The sequence below is a fragment of the Phyllostomus hastatus genome, unplaced genomic scaffold, assembly GCF_019186645.2.
Source record: "Phyllostomus hastatus isolate PE091 unplaced genomic scaffold, TTU_PhHast_1.1 phas_contig_210, whole genome shotgun sequence".
Classification (NCBI taxonomy): Eukaryota; Metazoa; Chordata; class Mammalia; order Chiroptera; family Phyllostomidae; genus Phyllostomus; species Phyllostomus hastatus.
The window spans coordinates 16,086,641-16,099,639 of record NW_025333737.1 but is presented as its reverse complement, the minus strand read 5'-3'; the positions used below and the strand labels follow the sequence as shown (position 1 = coordinate 16,099,639).

Below are 12,999 nucleotides of genomic sequence, written 5' to 3'. Positions count from 1 at the left end.
ACCCAAAGACCAACAAATAAGAAATTTGTAGGGCTTATTTGCCCTACAATAAGCAAAATAAGAAATTTGAGACAGCCCTGGCTGGTGTGGCTCAGTGAAATGAGTGCTGGCCTGCAAACCAAAGGGTCGCTGGCTCGATTCCCACAGTCAGGGCGCATGCCTGGGTTGCAGGCCAGGTCCCCAGTTGGGGGTGCATGAGAAAGCAACCACATGTTAATATTTTTTTCCCTCCCTTCCCCTCTAAAAATAAATAAACAAACTCTTCAAAAAAAAATTGAGACAAAGTAAGAAATTTGCAGTGTTCCCAAATTCACAGATGGAAAAGCTGCTGTGATTATGTATGACACTGTGTAGCTTAAAGAGACTTTAGAATTTTGGGGAACATTTCCCTCACTTGTTACCACTCATCTTAGATACACCAAAGCTCCTCCCAGAGTTTTAAAAGGAGAATGACTGTGGATAGCTGCGGGGATGAGAATGCCTGTAAGGTGGAAGAAATGAAGGTAAATCCCAGCCCACCTGTTGTCCCACAGAGAACGCCTGGTTGTTGAACTGTTGGATGAATTCTGCTGCCATCTTGTCAGTATCATAAGGGTTGGAGTCGATGCTTTTTTTCTGCAGGAAATCGATCTCGATGGTCATTGTGCCAATACACTGTTTGGCCTTGTCAAACGCATACAAGGACACTAGGAGGGGAAAAGAAGCATTTTTTTTAAATCACAGGGACACCAAATACTTGCTGTGTTTCAAGTAACCAAAAGTTTCACCTAAATGAATCATAACAGAACCTGCCCAAAAGGTGGCTTTACGCATGGCCTTCACTGGGGGGCACTGGCACAGATTTCAAAACACAGTAATAACACCTGGGAGTTCCTTCCCCATCTGAAGCAATTAGAACACAGCGAACAACATGCCTCTACTTTTATTCCTCACCCCACTCCTACTGGGACCTCACAGCCCACTGCTGCCCCTTAAAGACCTCTGCCCCTTCCAAAATGACAGTATCTGATGTACCAGTGACACTGACATAGAATGCTGTTTCCACACTGATTTTTCTTTGACACAAGAAAGAGCTAAGGTGAGAGGTGTGTGGACTCCTTTGCCCTAACGAAGTAGGATGCAGGACCAAAATAAATAAATAAATAAATAAATAAATAAATAAATAAATAAATAAATGGCTTGAGAAATACTGCTTACTACAGGGGTTTGCTTCCAAGCAATTTAGAGTTTGACATTTCTTTTTTTAATACTATAAAAATACTTACTGAGCACCTACTATGTCCAAGGAACTGCATTAAGTTCTACACATGCTGTACACATTTTTAACTCATCTTTGTATTAAAAGCACCTAACAGTGTATGTAGGATGCTCCATATATTCATGAACTGTTTAAATGAAACAATAGCAAAACACCAAACACACAAACAAGAAAGCCTATCATAGTCTCCATGCTAATAACAAAGGAGCAAAGACAAACTTTGGAGTCTGTTTCATAACAGTAGAGTCTGTTAGTAACTAGAAGAGTCATTTAGCTCTTTGTGCCTTGATCTGTCACATCTAGAAGATAAGAAGACTGGATTGGATAAATCCTCATGATTTTATCCTCCAAATTATGTTCTAAACTTATTTCTTACAGTCTAGCTACTCAAGTTATGTACAAGGATTTTCTGTAAATTCTTTAAATAGGATTGCTTGTGTAATCATATTTTTATGTTTTGATTTTCTGTCATAAAGGAAGATACACACATTTAAAGATAAACATCATTAAAAGCAAATTAACAAGAAACCAGGCTAAGGGATGGACTATGTACTGAAATGAAGATCACACCTCAAATCTCAGCAGGAAGTTTTAGAATACTCTCCTGCCTCCTCCACTTCTGGATGTTTTGCTCTTTCCCAACATGTCCCAGAAAGTGCAGGTTATATGCTAAGTAACACTCATAAGCAAGAGAGCTCAGCTGTTTCCCCGCACAGTGAAGTATGCACAGGATGTAATATTAATGTGAATATGAATCAGTTCACCCCGCAATTCCACTTCCAGGTGCCTGTCCCAGAAAGACTCTTGCACATTTGCTTAAAAACAGATCAATAGAGAGTTGCATCAAAGCACTATTTGCAATATTCAAACACAGAAAAAATGCTCATCAGTAGGGAAATGACGAATAAAATATGACAAATATGAAATACTACACAGCAATTAAAAATGATATATATTTAATATAGATGAATGGCCCATTAAAGCATATCACTGAATAAAAAAGTATACTGCAGAAAGATTTGTATGATACCATTTTGTGCATTAAAGACTTCAAAGCAATTCTATAATGACACACTGCATATATAATATGTGTGTATACACATATGAATACATGTGTGTATCATCTCAATAGCAAGGACTTTGAATAAGCATATTAAAATGTCATCATTACTGACTACAGTTTTCAAGTGCATTTGATCTAGGTCAATGTCCTCAACAGAAAGGACCAGGCTGTTGACAGCGGTTGTGCGTGCTGTGGGCAGTGCCAGGGACAGTATCTCGGGTGGCATCACTGGCAGCACCACCATCAGCCCCCAAGGGGCAGGCACCACAAAAGGGCTGGAAGGTTGAAAATGTTTTCTTATTTTATAGCAATTTAATGTCAAAGACTAATGAACATATTTTTATAAGTAAAAACAATTATACCAATGCTTTGAATAAACATAAATATTACAGTGATATGTATACTATAATGGCCAAACGTGTTAATGGAACATCAGCCTGTAACACTTAAAATATGGCATTTCCAGATGAAGAGAAGACAAAATGATTCCCCCAGATTTCTGAGAGTAAAACCACTGACTTGACTAAGAAATCCTCCCCCTGCAGACAGAGCTATGGCTCCGGACTCTCCAGGTTCACCCTCCCATCCCTCCCCACTCCCACCCTGTCTAGGCCATGTCTTCCGAACCAGCCTGCCACCTTCAGGGCCGCACCGTCCACACACCTCAGGCCCCCACGCCCTTCCTCATCCCAAACCTACTCCAGCTTAGTCCCACCCAGTTCCTCGGTTTTACAATTCTGCCCCGGAAGTCTGTCTGACTCACCTTTTAAAGAGCTGACTTTACAATCAAGATAAGCATTGCTGGTAGCAGAAGAACGCCTTACAAATAACCGAAGCCACCAAACACATTTTCAGTTCATCAAGATTTATAACTTTGAATGTTCACACCATTTCAAAACAAAATTTATGTACATTGAAAGTTAAATTTAAGCTCACTCTTAACCCTATATTTAGAAAAAGAAGTTTAAGGAAATTAGAAACCTCAGCCATGTACCCACCTACTTTCTCATTAGGTTTAACAAGGGTTCGTTTTTGTTTCTGCTAACGCCTGTGCATAGAGAATCCCTGCTTCGTGCACTGACTGCTGTCACTTTGGTGCTGGCCTCCCCCATGGCCTCAGCTGCTCACCGTGCTGCAGATGAGGGAGTGTGGACTGAGGGAATCGCTTATGTCAGCTTTTTCCAAAATGCGGCTCATCAAAACCACTGAAGGGAGATTGTTAAAAACACAGATCCAGGACTCAGACTCCGCCCTCCCCATCCCAGGAGAGGCCCAGGAGTCTCTTTTAAAAACACACTCCCCGAATGTTTCTTTCAGGCAAATTCAGAAAGCCCTAATTATATAACCCTCTTCACCAGCTTCCCGTATCTAAAGTAATTTCTTTTATTTTCATCCCCAACCAGAAAGTTTTAGCTCTCATACTACTTCCACAAAGAAAAAGACAAAGCCAGCTAAAGATAACCCCAGTATTTAAGTTCCCTCTAACCCAAAAAATATCCTCAAACAAGTACTTAGCTATATGACAAAAACACCTAAAATCAGAATATTAAAAACTAAAAACAAATAGAAAACACAAGAAATGCAGTTTGTTAAACTCATGAAAGAAACTGAAGAAAAAGACAAAACTATTTCAACAGTGAAGAATAATTACAAAGTGCCCAAGAGAATATATTTAATATTTAATAAGAGGCAGTAAAGAATGACAGAAAAATAACCAAGATGACAAAAAATAAGATGAAGAACAATTTTAAAAGAACAGAGAGAAAGTGGTTTCAATGGAAGGCAGGCAAAGAAGGTTCAACATAGATGTAATTGGAGCCCCTGAGAAGAAAATCAAAACAATCAGGTTGGAACTAATATTTGAAATCATAATCTAAGAAAACTTTGTGGAAGTAAAAGAAAACTTACACCTTCATACTACAAAAACCCATCGTGCACCTGGGTCATGGACACAGAGTGACTAACGCAAAAAAAGATCCTAATGAGGATACCAGGCTTTACAGACAGAAAAATCCTTAGGGTAAATCTTATGTCTCACCTGTGCCTCCTGTTCACATTTCAAGTAAACAATACAGCACCATTAACTGTAGTCACAGTAACTGGTTCATCCTATGCAACTGACACTTTGAACCTTTATCCAACAACTACTTATTTACAAATGGACTCCTCAAAAATGTCACCAGCACGTAAGAAAACAGCCATGCTCAAACACCAGTGCCTCGAATGGTTTCTCTGGCTCATTTTCCAGTGTCCAGTTGATTCATCCTCTCCCATTCTATCTTGGCACTTCTACACGAGCTCCTAATGGTAACACTTGTGCCCGTATTTACCTTGTACAGATTCTGCGAGTTATGCACACGTGGGTATTCTTTCCCCTGTTAGACTGTAACTTCCAGGCAGAACAGCAGGCAGATAAAGAGGTCAGGGTACCCGCACCACAGCTATTTACTGTCCTGCCTCCGAGACCTAACCAGTGACATGACTGTGACGAGTGTGTAAGAACCTAACCACCATTAACAGGAAGGTGCACAGATCTCCATAACTGTGAGAAAATCGTAAAGAAAATTTCCCTCAGGAGGCTAAACTATTTACCTACCTTCTATTTCTTGCCCAATAGAAAGTCCAGCCCATTTTCGCTGTAAAATAAAAGAGAAAAAAAGACAAAGTTAAATCAATCAAAATTAGATAAAGGAAGAAAAGAGGAATTTCTCTGAATTTCAGGAACACATTCAAAGAACAAAACACAGTATCTCTTATATGTTGCATTGCATCCCACACAAAGACATGTCGAAGACTTCGCCCTGGCACTGTGAATGTGACTGTATTTGGAAAAAGGGTCTTTGCACATGGAATCAAATTAAGAGGCGGTCATATCCAATTAAGGTGGGTCCTAAGCCAATATGACTGGCACCCTTGTAAGAAGAGAAGGCACACAGACACAGGGGGAGAAAATCAGGTGGCAATGAAGGCAGAGGCTGCAGTGATGCGTCTACCAGTCGAAGGACATCAAGGACTGTTGGATACACCAGAAGCTAAGCAAGGAACAGATTTTTCCCCAGGGCCTTCAGAGACAGCGTGGCCCTCCTGACACCTCAATTTCACATTTCCAGCCTCCAGCACGGTGAGAATGAACTTCTGTCACTGTAAGCCCCCGGTCTGTGGTGCGCTGTTACAGCAGTCTGGGAAACTTAGGCGCTGCAGTTTGTATCTGAACATCCAACCCCAAACATACAAAGCTTGCCTTTTAACAGTGAAGCCGGCACCACTGGATAATTTAATACTCCTGAAGGTCTTTGTACTATTAGATAATATTTCAGTGTTCTAAATGTACTGTGGTTAGTTACACTGTTTATTACAGTATCACAAAGAGAAAAAAATTAGTTCATACATCAAATTAAAACTGGTCAGGCAAAATATACTGAAACCCAAGCAGGGATCCAAATAATCAGGTGGTGGCAACTAGTCTTCGTGCACTAGCCAATGGGTTTTCAGGCCTTTGCAGCCAGGCGTCAGCTTCTCCCTGGGTTGTGACTGGTTGTGACAGCAATAATGCACAGAGGCAGGCCAGATTGTGTTTAGGCAGGAATTCAGGACTGGCTTGGAATATGTTCAAAATTGCATATTAACACTGCACTGCAAAATTGCACTGATAACACTGCAAAGAACAGTGAGAAAAATGATTTTTTGCTGAAAGTCAACCATTTGTCTACTCGTCTGAACATTGTCGGTTTTGCGGTGAATAGTGAAGAGGATGCTGAATTTTAACTTCGTGCAACGTTAAGTTCTCTGCCTTCCAGCTTTCTTAGCACAGGTCACATCTCCCTCCTCCCTGCCCTTCACAACCCTCTTCTGTAACATCCCACCCCACCCACGGCCAACCTGAAATGCAGCAGCATGCTGGGTAAGCCCGGACTTGGGGTCACAGAGAAGCCACATTTAGCTTCCGTACTTCAATCCCAAAGATAGTCCAAGGATGATTAATAACAGGATCTTGGAATGAGCTTGTTTTGAAAATTAAATGAGTGAATAATGTACAAGTACTTGGACTCATACTTGGCCTATAGTAAATTTTGGAAAATTTTTTTCTAAAGCAGAAAGACAAGGAGAAACAGTCAGAAACCCTGCTTCTAACCAGCATATTCCCAAATGGAGCTATGTGAAAGCTGACAAACCCTGCAATATCCCAAACCTTTGATCTGTAGAAACAAATGTGAAAAGTAGTCCTGATAATGGAAATGCACCCAAACAGGGCAAAGGGGAACAGTAAGTGAAGATTTTCCATTAATTAATTTCTGAGAGCTTCAGGAGATACTTAATAGTTCCCCAAATGAGTGTTTGATCTCTTTCCCTAAACCTCCACAGGAGTAAATCAGTGCTTATTAGCACACTATAAAAAGCTAGGGGTAGTATTTACAATGCTTACGACTGTGGGAATAGCAGCAACAGCAAGATAAGGGAGAAAAGGACACAGACCAGTACTTGTGGTACTCCTAGGTTATGTACTCCGTGCCTGGGGCAGCGCTAGGCAATTTCCCTCTGAAGAATCCACCAACAGTTACAAATGTGATCATCACCCAGCCAGCCATTACCGGAGTCCAGCAAGTGAGGTTGTAATTTGAGAGAACAATTACTCATATCATATTGTTTAGTTTGACATGACTTTATTTATGCCAATTTTACACTAAATGTTATTTTTATATCCTCTCTCTTACCCCAGGAGTTGACATTAAAGTAACTTGACACCTTATTTGATAGCTGATACTACACTTCAGAATTTTTTTTTAATTAGGAAAAAATCAAGGCAATAAAAGGCAGACACAGTAAAATTGGCAATAAAGGATATGTTTTTAAATTCCATGTTATTACCTAGGTCTTTTTCTGCAATGCGCATCAGTACAGTTACAGGGTGACTGATGCTTGCTTTGAATGAACAGATTCTTCTACGACTTTCAAGGACAGGAGAGAGTAAATCAACATCTGAGTTACCTGAGGTAAGCTGAACGCAATGCTCCCTGGAACCACTGACGGATGGGTCCTTAGTGTAAACGTGTACCTGTGGTTGGGAGAGGTCCTCACAACCACGTGCCTGAGGGACAGAAACACAGTCAGTCCTCCGCGTCAGAGGAGGTGAAGAACACCATTTCCAAGTGTGTGTGTGTCTGACAACCGAGACTCAGTGAGCGCCAGGCGGAAACACAGCCTTATAGGGGAGTCTGACAGACCAGGACCACGGATTTCATTTCCAAAATTTCAGCAATTCAAAATGCTTTTCAGGCACAAGGAGCACCTTGGGCCAAACACACGTCAAGCAGAACAAAGACCAGGTTCAAGAGAGTACATGCCATCCAACACATAAACTTCATCATGTTTTCACTTTACATGAAACTGATGACAGTGATTTAGAGTCCTTAGTATTAATTAAAAACTAGAAGAATTTTTTCTCCTGAAAATTATTTCACCTCAGAAATAGAATAAAGGGGGGAGAATCAAAGACAGAAGAAGCAGGATACAACAGTCAAAGCAAAAAGTTAGTTTTTAGGACAAGTATTTAAATCTCTTTGCAGACTCGCACAACAGGCTGAAACAGTAACAACCTGTAAAACTAAAAAGATGGCAAAAATATTTTTCACAGAACATATCTTTCATATAGATATTTATTTGAAATTTAAATATCAAATTTAAAATATTATTTGATATTTAATATTTGAAATATTTACTATTTCAAAACATTCTGTGCTAATTCATCCTGCTCAGAAATTACCCATAAACAGATAAAATCTAGTCATTTCATAATATTCTCTTACACTAAGAAACTACCAAGAACTGGGTGTGAGACAGAAGCTCCAAACTGTTACACACTTTCTTTTTTAAATTATCTTTTAGGATGCTATAATGTTTAATATTGATGGTTGATGTTTCTATGCACACCAGTTTGCCTGCACGAGTCCCCGATAGCTGCCGCACTGCAAGCAGCCCCACCGTGAGCACAGGGGACACCTGACACACGGGGGAGAATCCCACACACAAATTCTCACACAGACTGTCTACACTGCAGTTTGTGTGTGGAGAGGGCCGAGTTCAACTCATCATCATAGAAGCTTTGGAACTGAAAACAGTATCAGTACAATCATATAGTACAGCCCCTTACTCTAAAGCTGAAAACCACAGATTACTACCAATTCTAACTCTGTGAAACTCACGTATTTCATAGAAAGCTTAAAAAAATACACAAAGAAAGGCTCAGTTAAAATCCTGCTTCATTGTTCCTTATCTCCCTAGTCTGCCTTCTCGTATTGCCCCTTCATCTCCTGACCTCTTCTGGCCTCCGAAGTATGCGGAGGGCACGCAAGAGCAGGGCCTTCAGAAGTTCTGGCAGTGGGTGACATGAGTCAGTTAAAATAAATGACAACGGAAAGCGCTTGTAAAGATCCCGCATTTGTTGTGCGTCTCCCAATTTTCACGTGTCTTACAGTATGTTAGCAGCAATGAGAAATAGCAAATATGTCCCGAGGACTCATTAACGTGCAAGGTACTGCTCTGAGTGCTGTATCTGCACAACTCACTCTTCACAAACACGCTGAGGAAGGTATTACTCTCATCCCCAAGTTACAGGTGAGCACACAGAGATGGTAACTCATCCACAGTCATCGAGCTCGTAACTGGCAGAGCCAGAACCCAAACTCAGACAACCAACTCCAGAGCTGAAAACCTAATGACCATGCTATTCATATAACCAGTATGTCTAACCAGTATTTCTGCTAAGAAAATCAATAAAAAATAAATGTCGTAAAAAGCAACGCATGATTTTAAAACCATTATAGTTATGAAAGTTTAACACGGTAAAGACTGAAATACATAACTCTCATCTCCATTTTCTAAGCAAGAGGAATATGAAATTATTCTTAAGTTTACTAAATAATAAGGGCTCTCTAGAACTTTCTAAACTACCACCTAACAGGTTAGCAGAAAAACAAGGTTAAATACTCACTGGCCAGACTGGAAATCTTTTTCATGTACAACCGCACAGTTGGTTAAAGACAATTCATCTGTAGGACATCTCGCAGCTTGCATACTCTGTAAAAATCAAGGGTTAGGAAAGTAAAATGATCTTTTGTGAACGAGAAGAATAGTTTAAGCCTTCTTATCCTCTGTTCCACGCCACCTGTTGTAAACAACTGTCTCTGACTCCCAGCACTCCATCGTAAGGTAGTAGCAAACCCTTTCTTTGGAAAACGGTTCCTTCCTCACTCCACATGCTCTGTGGGTGTGCCATCACAGAGCACACGGCCACACAGAGTCTCATTCCACCCGGGGGATGGCATGGGGTCCGGTGATGGGGGAGAGGCATTCTCCCTCGCCTCACCACCACGTGGAGGAAGACTTCCCGCTCTGAGAGAGGATAAAACTATCGCAGAGAAAGCAAAGGTAACACAGACACAGACAAACCCTTTGCAGCACAGACCTGACAACCAGGTTAAAGGTCTTGAGTCCTGAATATTGATTCTAAACCAAGAAACTCTCTTTTTTGCTCAAGCTTATTTGAGTTGGCTTTCCATCTTTTCAAAGAGAAGAATTTTGACTGATTCAAACACAATGAATTAAGAAGGTTGATAGAGTGTATCATGAAAACTATCTTTTTTTTCTTTCGTCTTTTTTTTCAGTTGTTGGGCAATTCCAGTTGTCCCCATTTTCCCCCATTACTCTCCCTTGCCCTACCCCCCCCCCCACATTCAATCCTCTCCACCCCACATTTTGTCCATAGGTCCTTTACACATGTTCCTTGATGATCCTTCCCCTTCTTCGCCCTGTTATCCCCCTCCCTACTCCCCTCTGGTCACTGTCATTTTGTTATTTCCATGTCTCTGGTTATATTTTGCTTGTTTGTTTTGTTGATTAGGTTCCACTTATAGGTAAGACCATATGGTATTTGTGTTTCACTGCCTGGCCCATTTCACTTAGCATAATGCTCTCCAGTTCCACCCACGTTGTCACATAGGGTAGGAGCTCCTTCTTCCTTTCTGCTGCATAATATTCCATTGTGTAAATATACCACAGTTTTTTGATCCACTCACTCACTGATGGGCACTTATGCTGTTTCCAGCACTTGACTATTAAAAACTATCTTTTTATAAGAGATTCCAAGTGGCTATGAACCATATCTCCTGCAGACTGAGAAAACCATCTTCTAAATATCTCTCAGCAAAGACAATTACAGGGTATATTTTTTAAAAACAGCAAATAACAATCTTTGATCAACAGATGCTAACTAGCAAAACATTCCTTCATGTACTGTATTTAACCAATAACCCTCCACCATTCCCTAAGGTTTCCTAGTTAGTAAAATATGACTGACACCCGTAGTCAGTTCATGACTGAAGTGCCCATTCTTCCAACCTCAAGCCAAAGCTGATTCTTTGCTCACGAAGCATCTAAAATTGGTTTTTCAAGCACAAATTTATAGAGGAAAATAAATTACATTTTTGCCTTGCTTTTGTTTTAAGTAAGGCACAGATGGCAAACGCAAGGCCTGTAGGCCGAATCTAGTGGCCCTCCACCTTGTTTTATCTGACCTGGCACCTTGTCTCTACCTGGCAGTAGCACCGAGCTCTCGCTTACCTGTTAAGGAATAGTTACATTTATACAGTCCTAAAATTACATTCGGCCCTTTGAAGGCAACTGCGAGGCTGATGCGGCCCCCAGTGACAACGAGTTGGACACCCCTGAACTAAGGGCTAGTTTTGATCCATTTATCCCAGGTGTTTAGAGCAGTGGTCTCTGAAGTGGGATTATGTGCAGCTGAAGGATTTGCAAGATCACTCAAGTGTCAAAATAAACTTAATTCAGAAACTGACCACTGAATAGGTGTATCACAAAATACTAAACCGAGAATAATGAAGCATCAGTTTGCTTTCCTTATTATTAATAAAAGAAAACATAAGAATATATTTTTCATCTTTGGCTCACCCTTTTTATTTCATTTGGCATTATGTTTTACTATGTATATAAACTATTAGTATATAAGTTATAAATATATATACATGTGTGATACCATGACCAATACATTTTCTTACTTAGGAGATGTATGGTAGACTGTTTGGAAATGGCTAACTTAGAACAGACGATGAATAAAGTCTAGGCCATAAGCTTGCTTTCTGAACGAGACAGTATTCCTGCCCGTGGTCGCATTTTGGCCAGCCACCTGACAAAAACCTGCCCAGCTTTTTAACTTCTCCCCCGCCCCGGGGACTCTTTCACCTACAAGGTTCTTTCCTTTACAGCAGTCCTCCCTCACCCACGGTGGTGCCTGCAGCAGGTTCAGTCACCACAGTCGATGGCAGTCCAAAACTATGAAATGGAAAATTCCAGGAAAAAACAGCTGATAGGTTTTAAATTGGGTGCCGCTCTGAGAGGCGTGACGAGCTCTTGTGCTGCCCCCTCCGGCCTGCCCAGGACAGAATGGTTCCGCTGCCCAGCGCACCCACACCGCCCTTGCCGCTTGCCCATCAGGCGCCCCAGAGCCGTCTCAGTTAAACTCACAGAGACCGTATTCATGTCACTTTTATTACAGTCTATGGGTGTAATTGTTTGTCTTATTATTAGTTACCGTTAATCTCTTACTGCGCCTACTTTATAAATTAAACTTTATCATGGGTGTGTTTGTATAGGAAAAACACAGTATGTGTAGGGTTTGGTACTATTTGCAGTTTTGGACATCCACTCTGACCATCTTACCTTCCCCACAAAACTGACAGAATAAACTTCTAGTGGAAGCACCTATCTGCATTTTTACTTGACTGTCTGTTTACACGTTTGCATTCCATAAAGGACAGTGCGCTTCTCAAGAACTGAGACTGGGTTCTGCTCCAGTTTTCGGTTCCCGGGGCAGTACAGGGCCTGGCACACAGTGAGTGCTCATCAAACATGTGTGAATGAATGAACTTATGGACCAACACAAAGCGATCTCAACTGTGAAATAAACAATTCAAAGAATAATGCATACAAAGGACATTTCAAGATTATTTAGGAAGTGATATAACTTAATTATCTAGTAGCTCAAAATGACACAGAACTGATATAGCTAAAGTAATACAAAAAATTATAAAATGCTAAGTTAACCTTTTCATTTATAAACATGTTTACTTGTCAAAGAGGTGGTGTCCTTCAAAAAACAGTGAAAAAATCTTTAGAAGTCCTCTGTCTGGCCAACACACACACAGATGCTGTGAGCAAAAGGCCTCCCTGCTGGAACCCAGAAGCATCTGTGTTTCTATGGTAAGCCAAGCAGGGTATCTCATTTTCTCATCACAATGTACATCCCCAAAATAGCAGCTGTTTACTTACCACAGCAATGCCAAGGGAAAATTCCTCAGTTTTTCTAACACTGACCTTGCCTCCAGGAAAGAATAAGAGTCCAGCCACTAGACCCATGCAGATATTAAGAAATGAAAATACAAAACTGATGAGCAATTTTATATAAGTTTAGTAATCTCTGACAGACTAGAACATTTAACTGTCTGAAGGCTGTAAAATGTTTTCATTAACAATTTGAAATGTAAAAAATTATTAATTCATTGCCACTCAAAAGAATGAAACTTTAGTGGAAGTAATGATATCACTATTTATTTGAGAGCCTTTAAAAGACAGAAAGAGAATCTGTTTCTCTTCCGTGAAAAATTGG

General features: G+C 40.5%; 1 protein-coding gene across 3 annotated transcripts in view; it reads right to left on the bottom strand.

The window, feature by feature from the left end:
- The window catches only part of NSF (N-ethylmaleimide sensitive factor, vesicle fusing ATPase), a 130,815-nt gene that overhangs the window by 101,093 nt on the left and 16,723 nt on the right, over positions 1-12,999 (bottom strand). For all 3 annotated transcript variants that reach the window (XM_045837118.1, XM_045837117.1, XM_045837119.1), the window contains exons 2-5: positions 9,310-9,395; positions 7,308-7,407; positions 4,918-4,957; positions 520-686 (exon numbers count right to left, since the gene is read on the bottom strand). In XM_045837118.1, the coding sequence (XP_045693074.1) occupies positions 520-686; positions 4,918-4,957; positions 7,308-7,407; positions 9,310-9,395 (393 nt within the window). The remainder of the gene's footprint in view (positions 1-519; positions 687-4,917; positions 4,958-7,307; positions 7,408-9,309; positions 9,396-12,999) is intronic.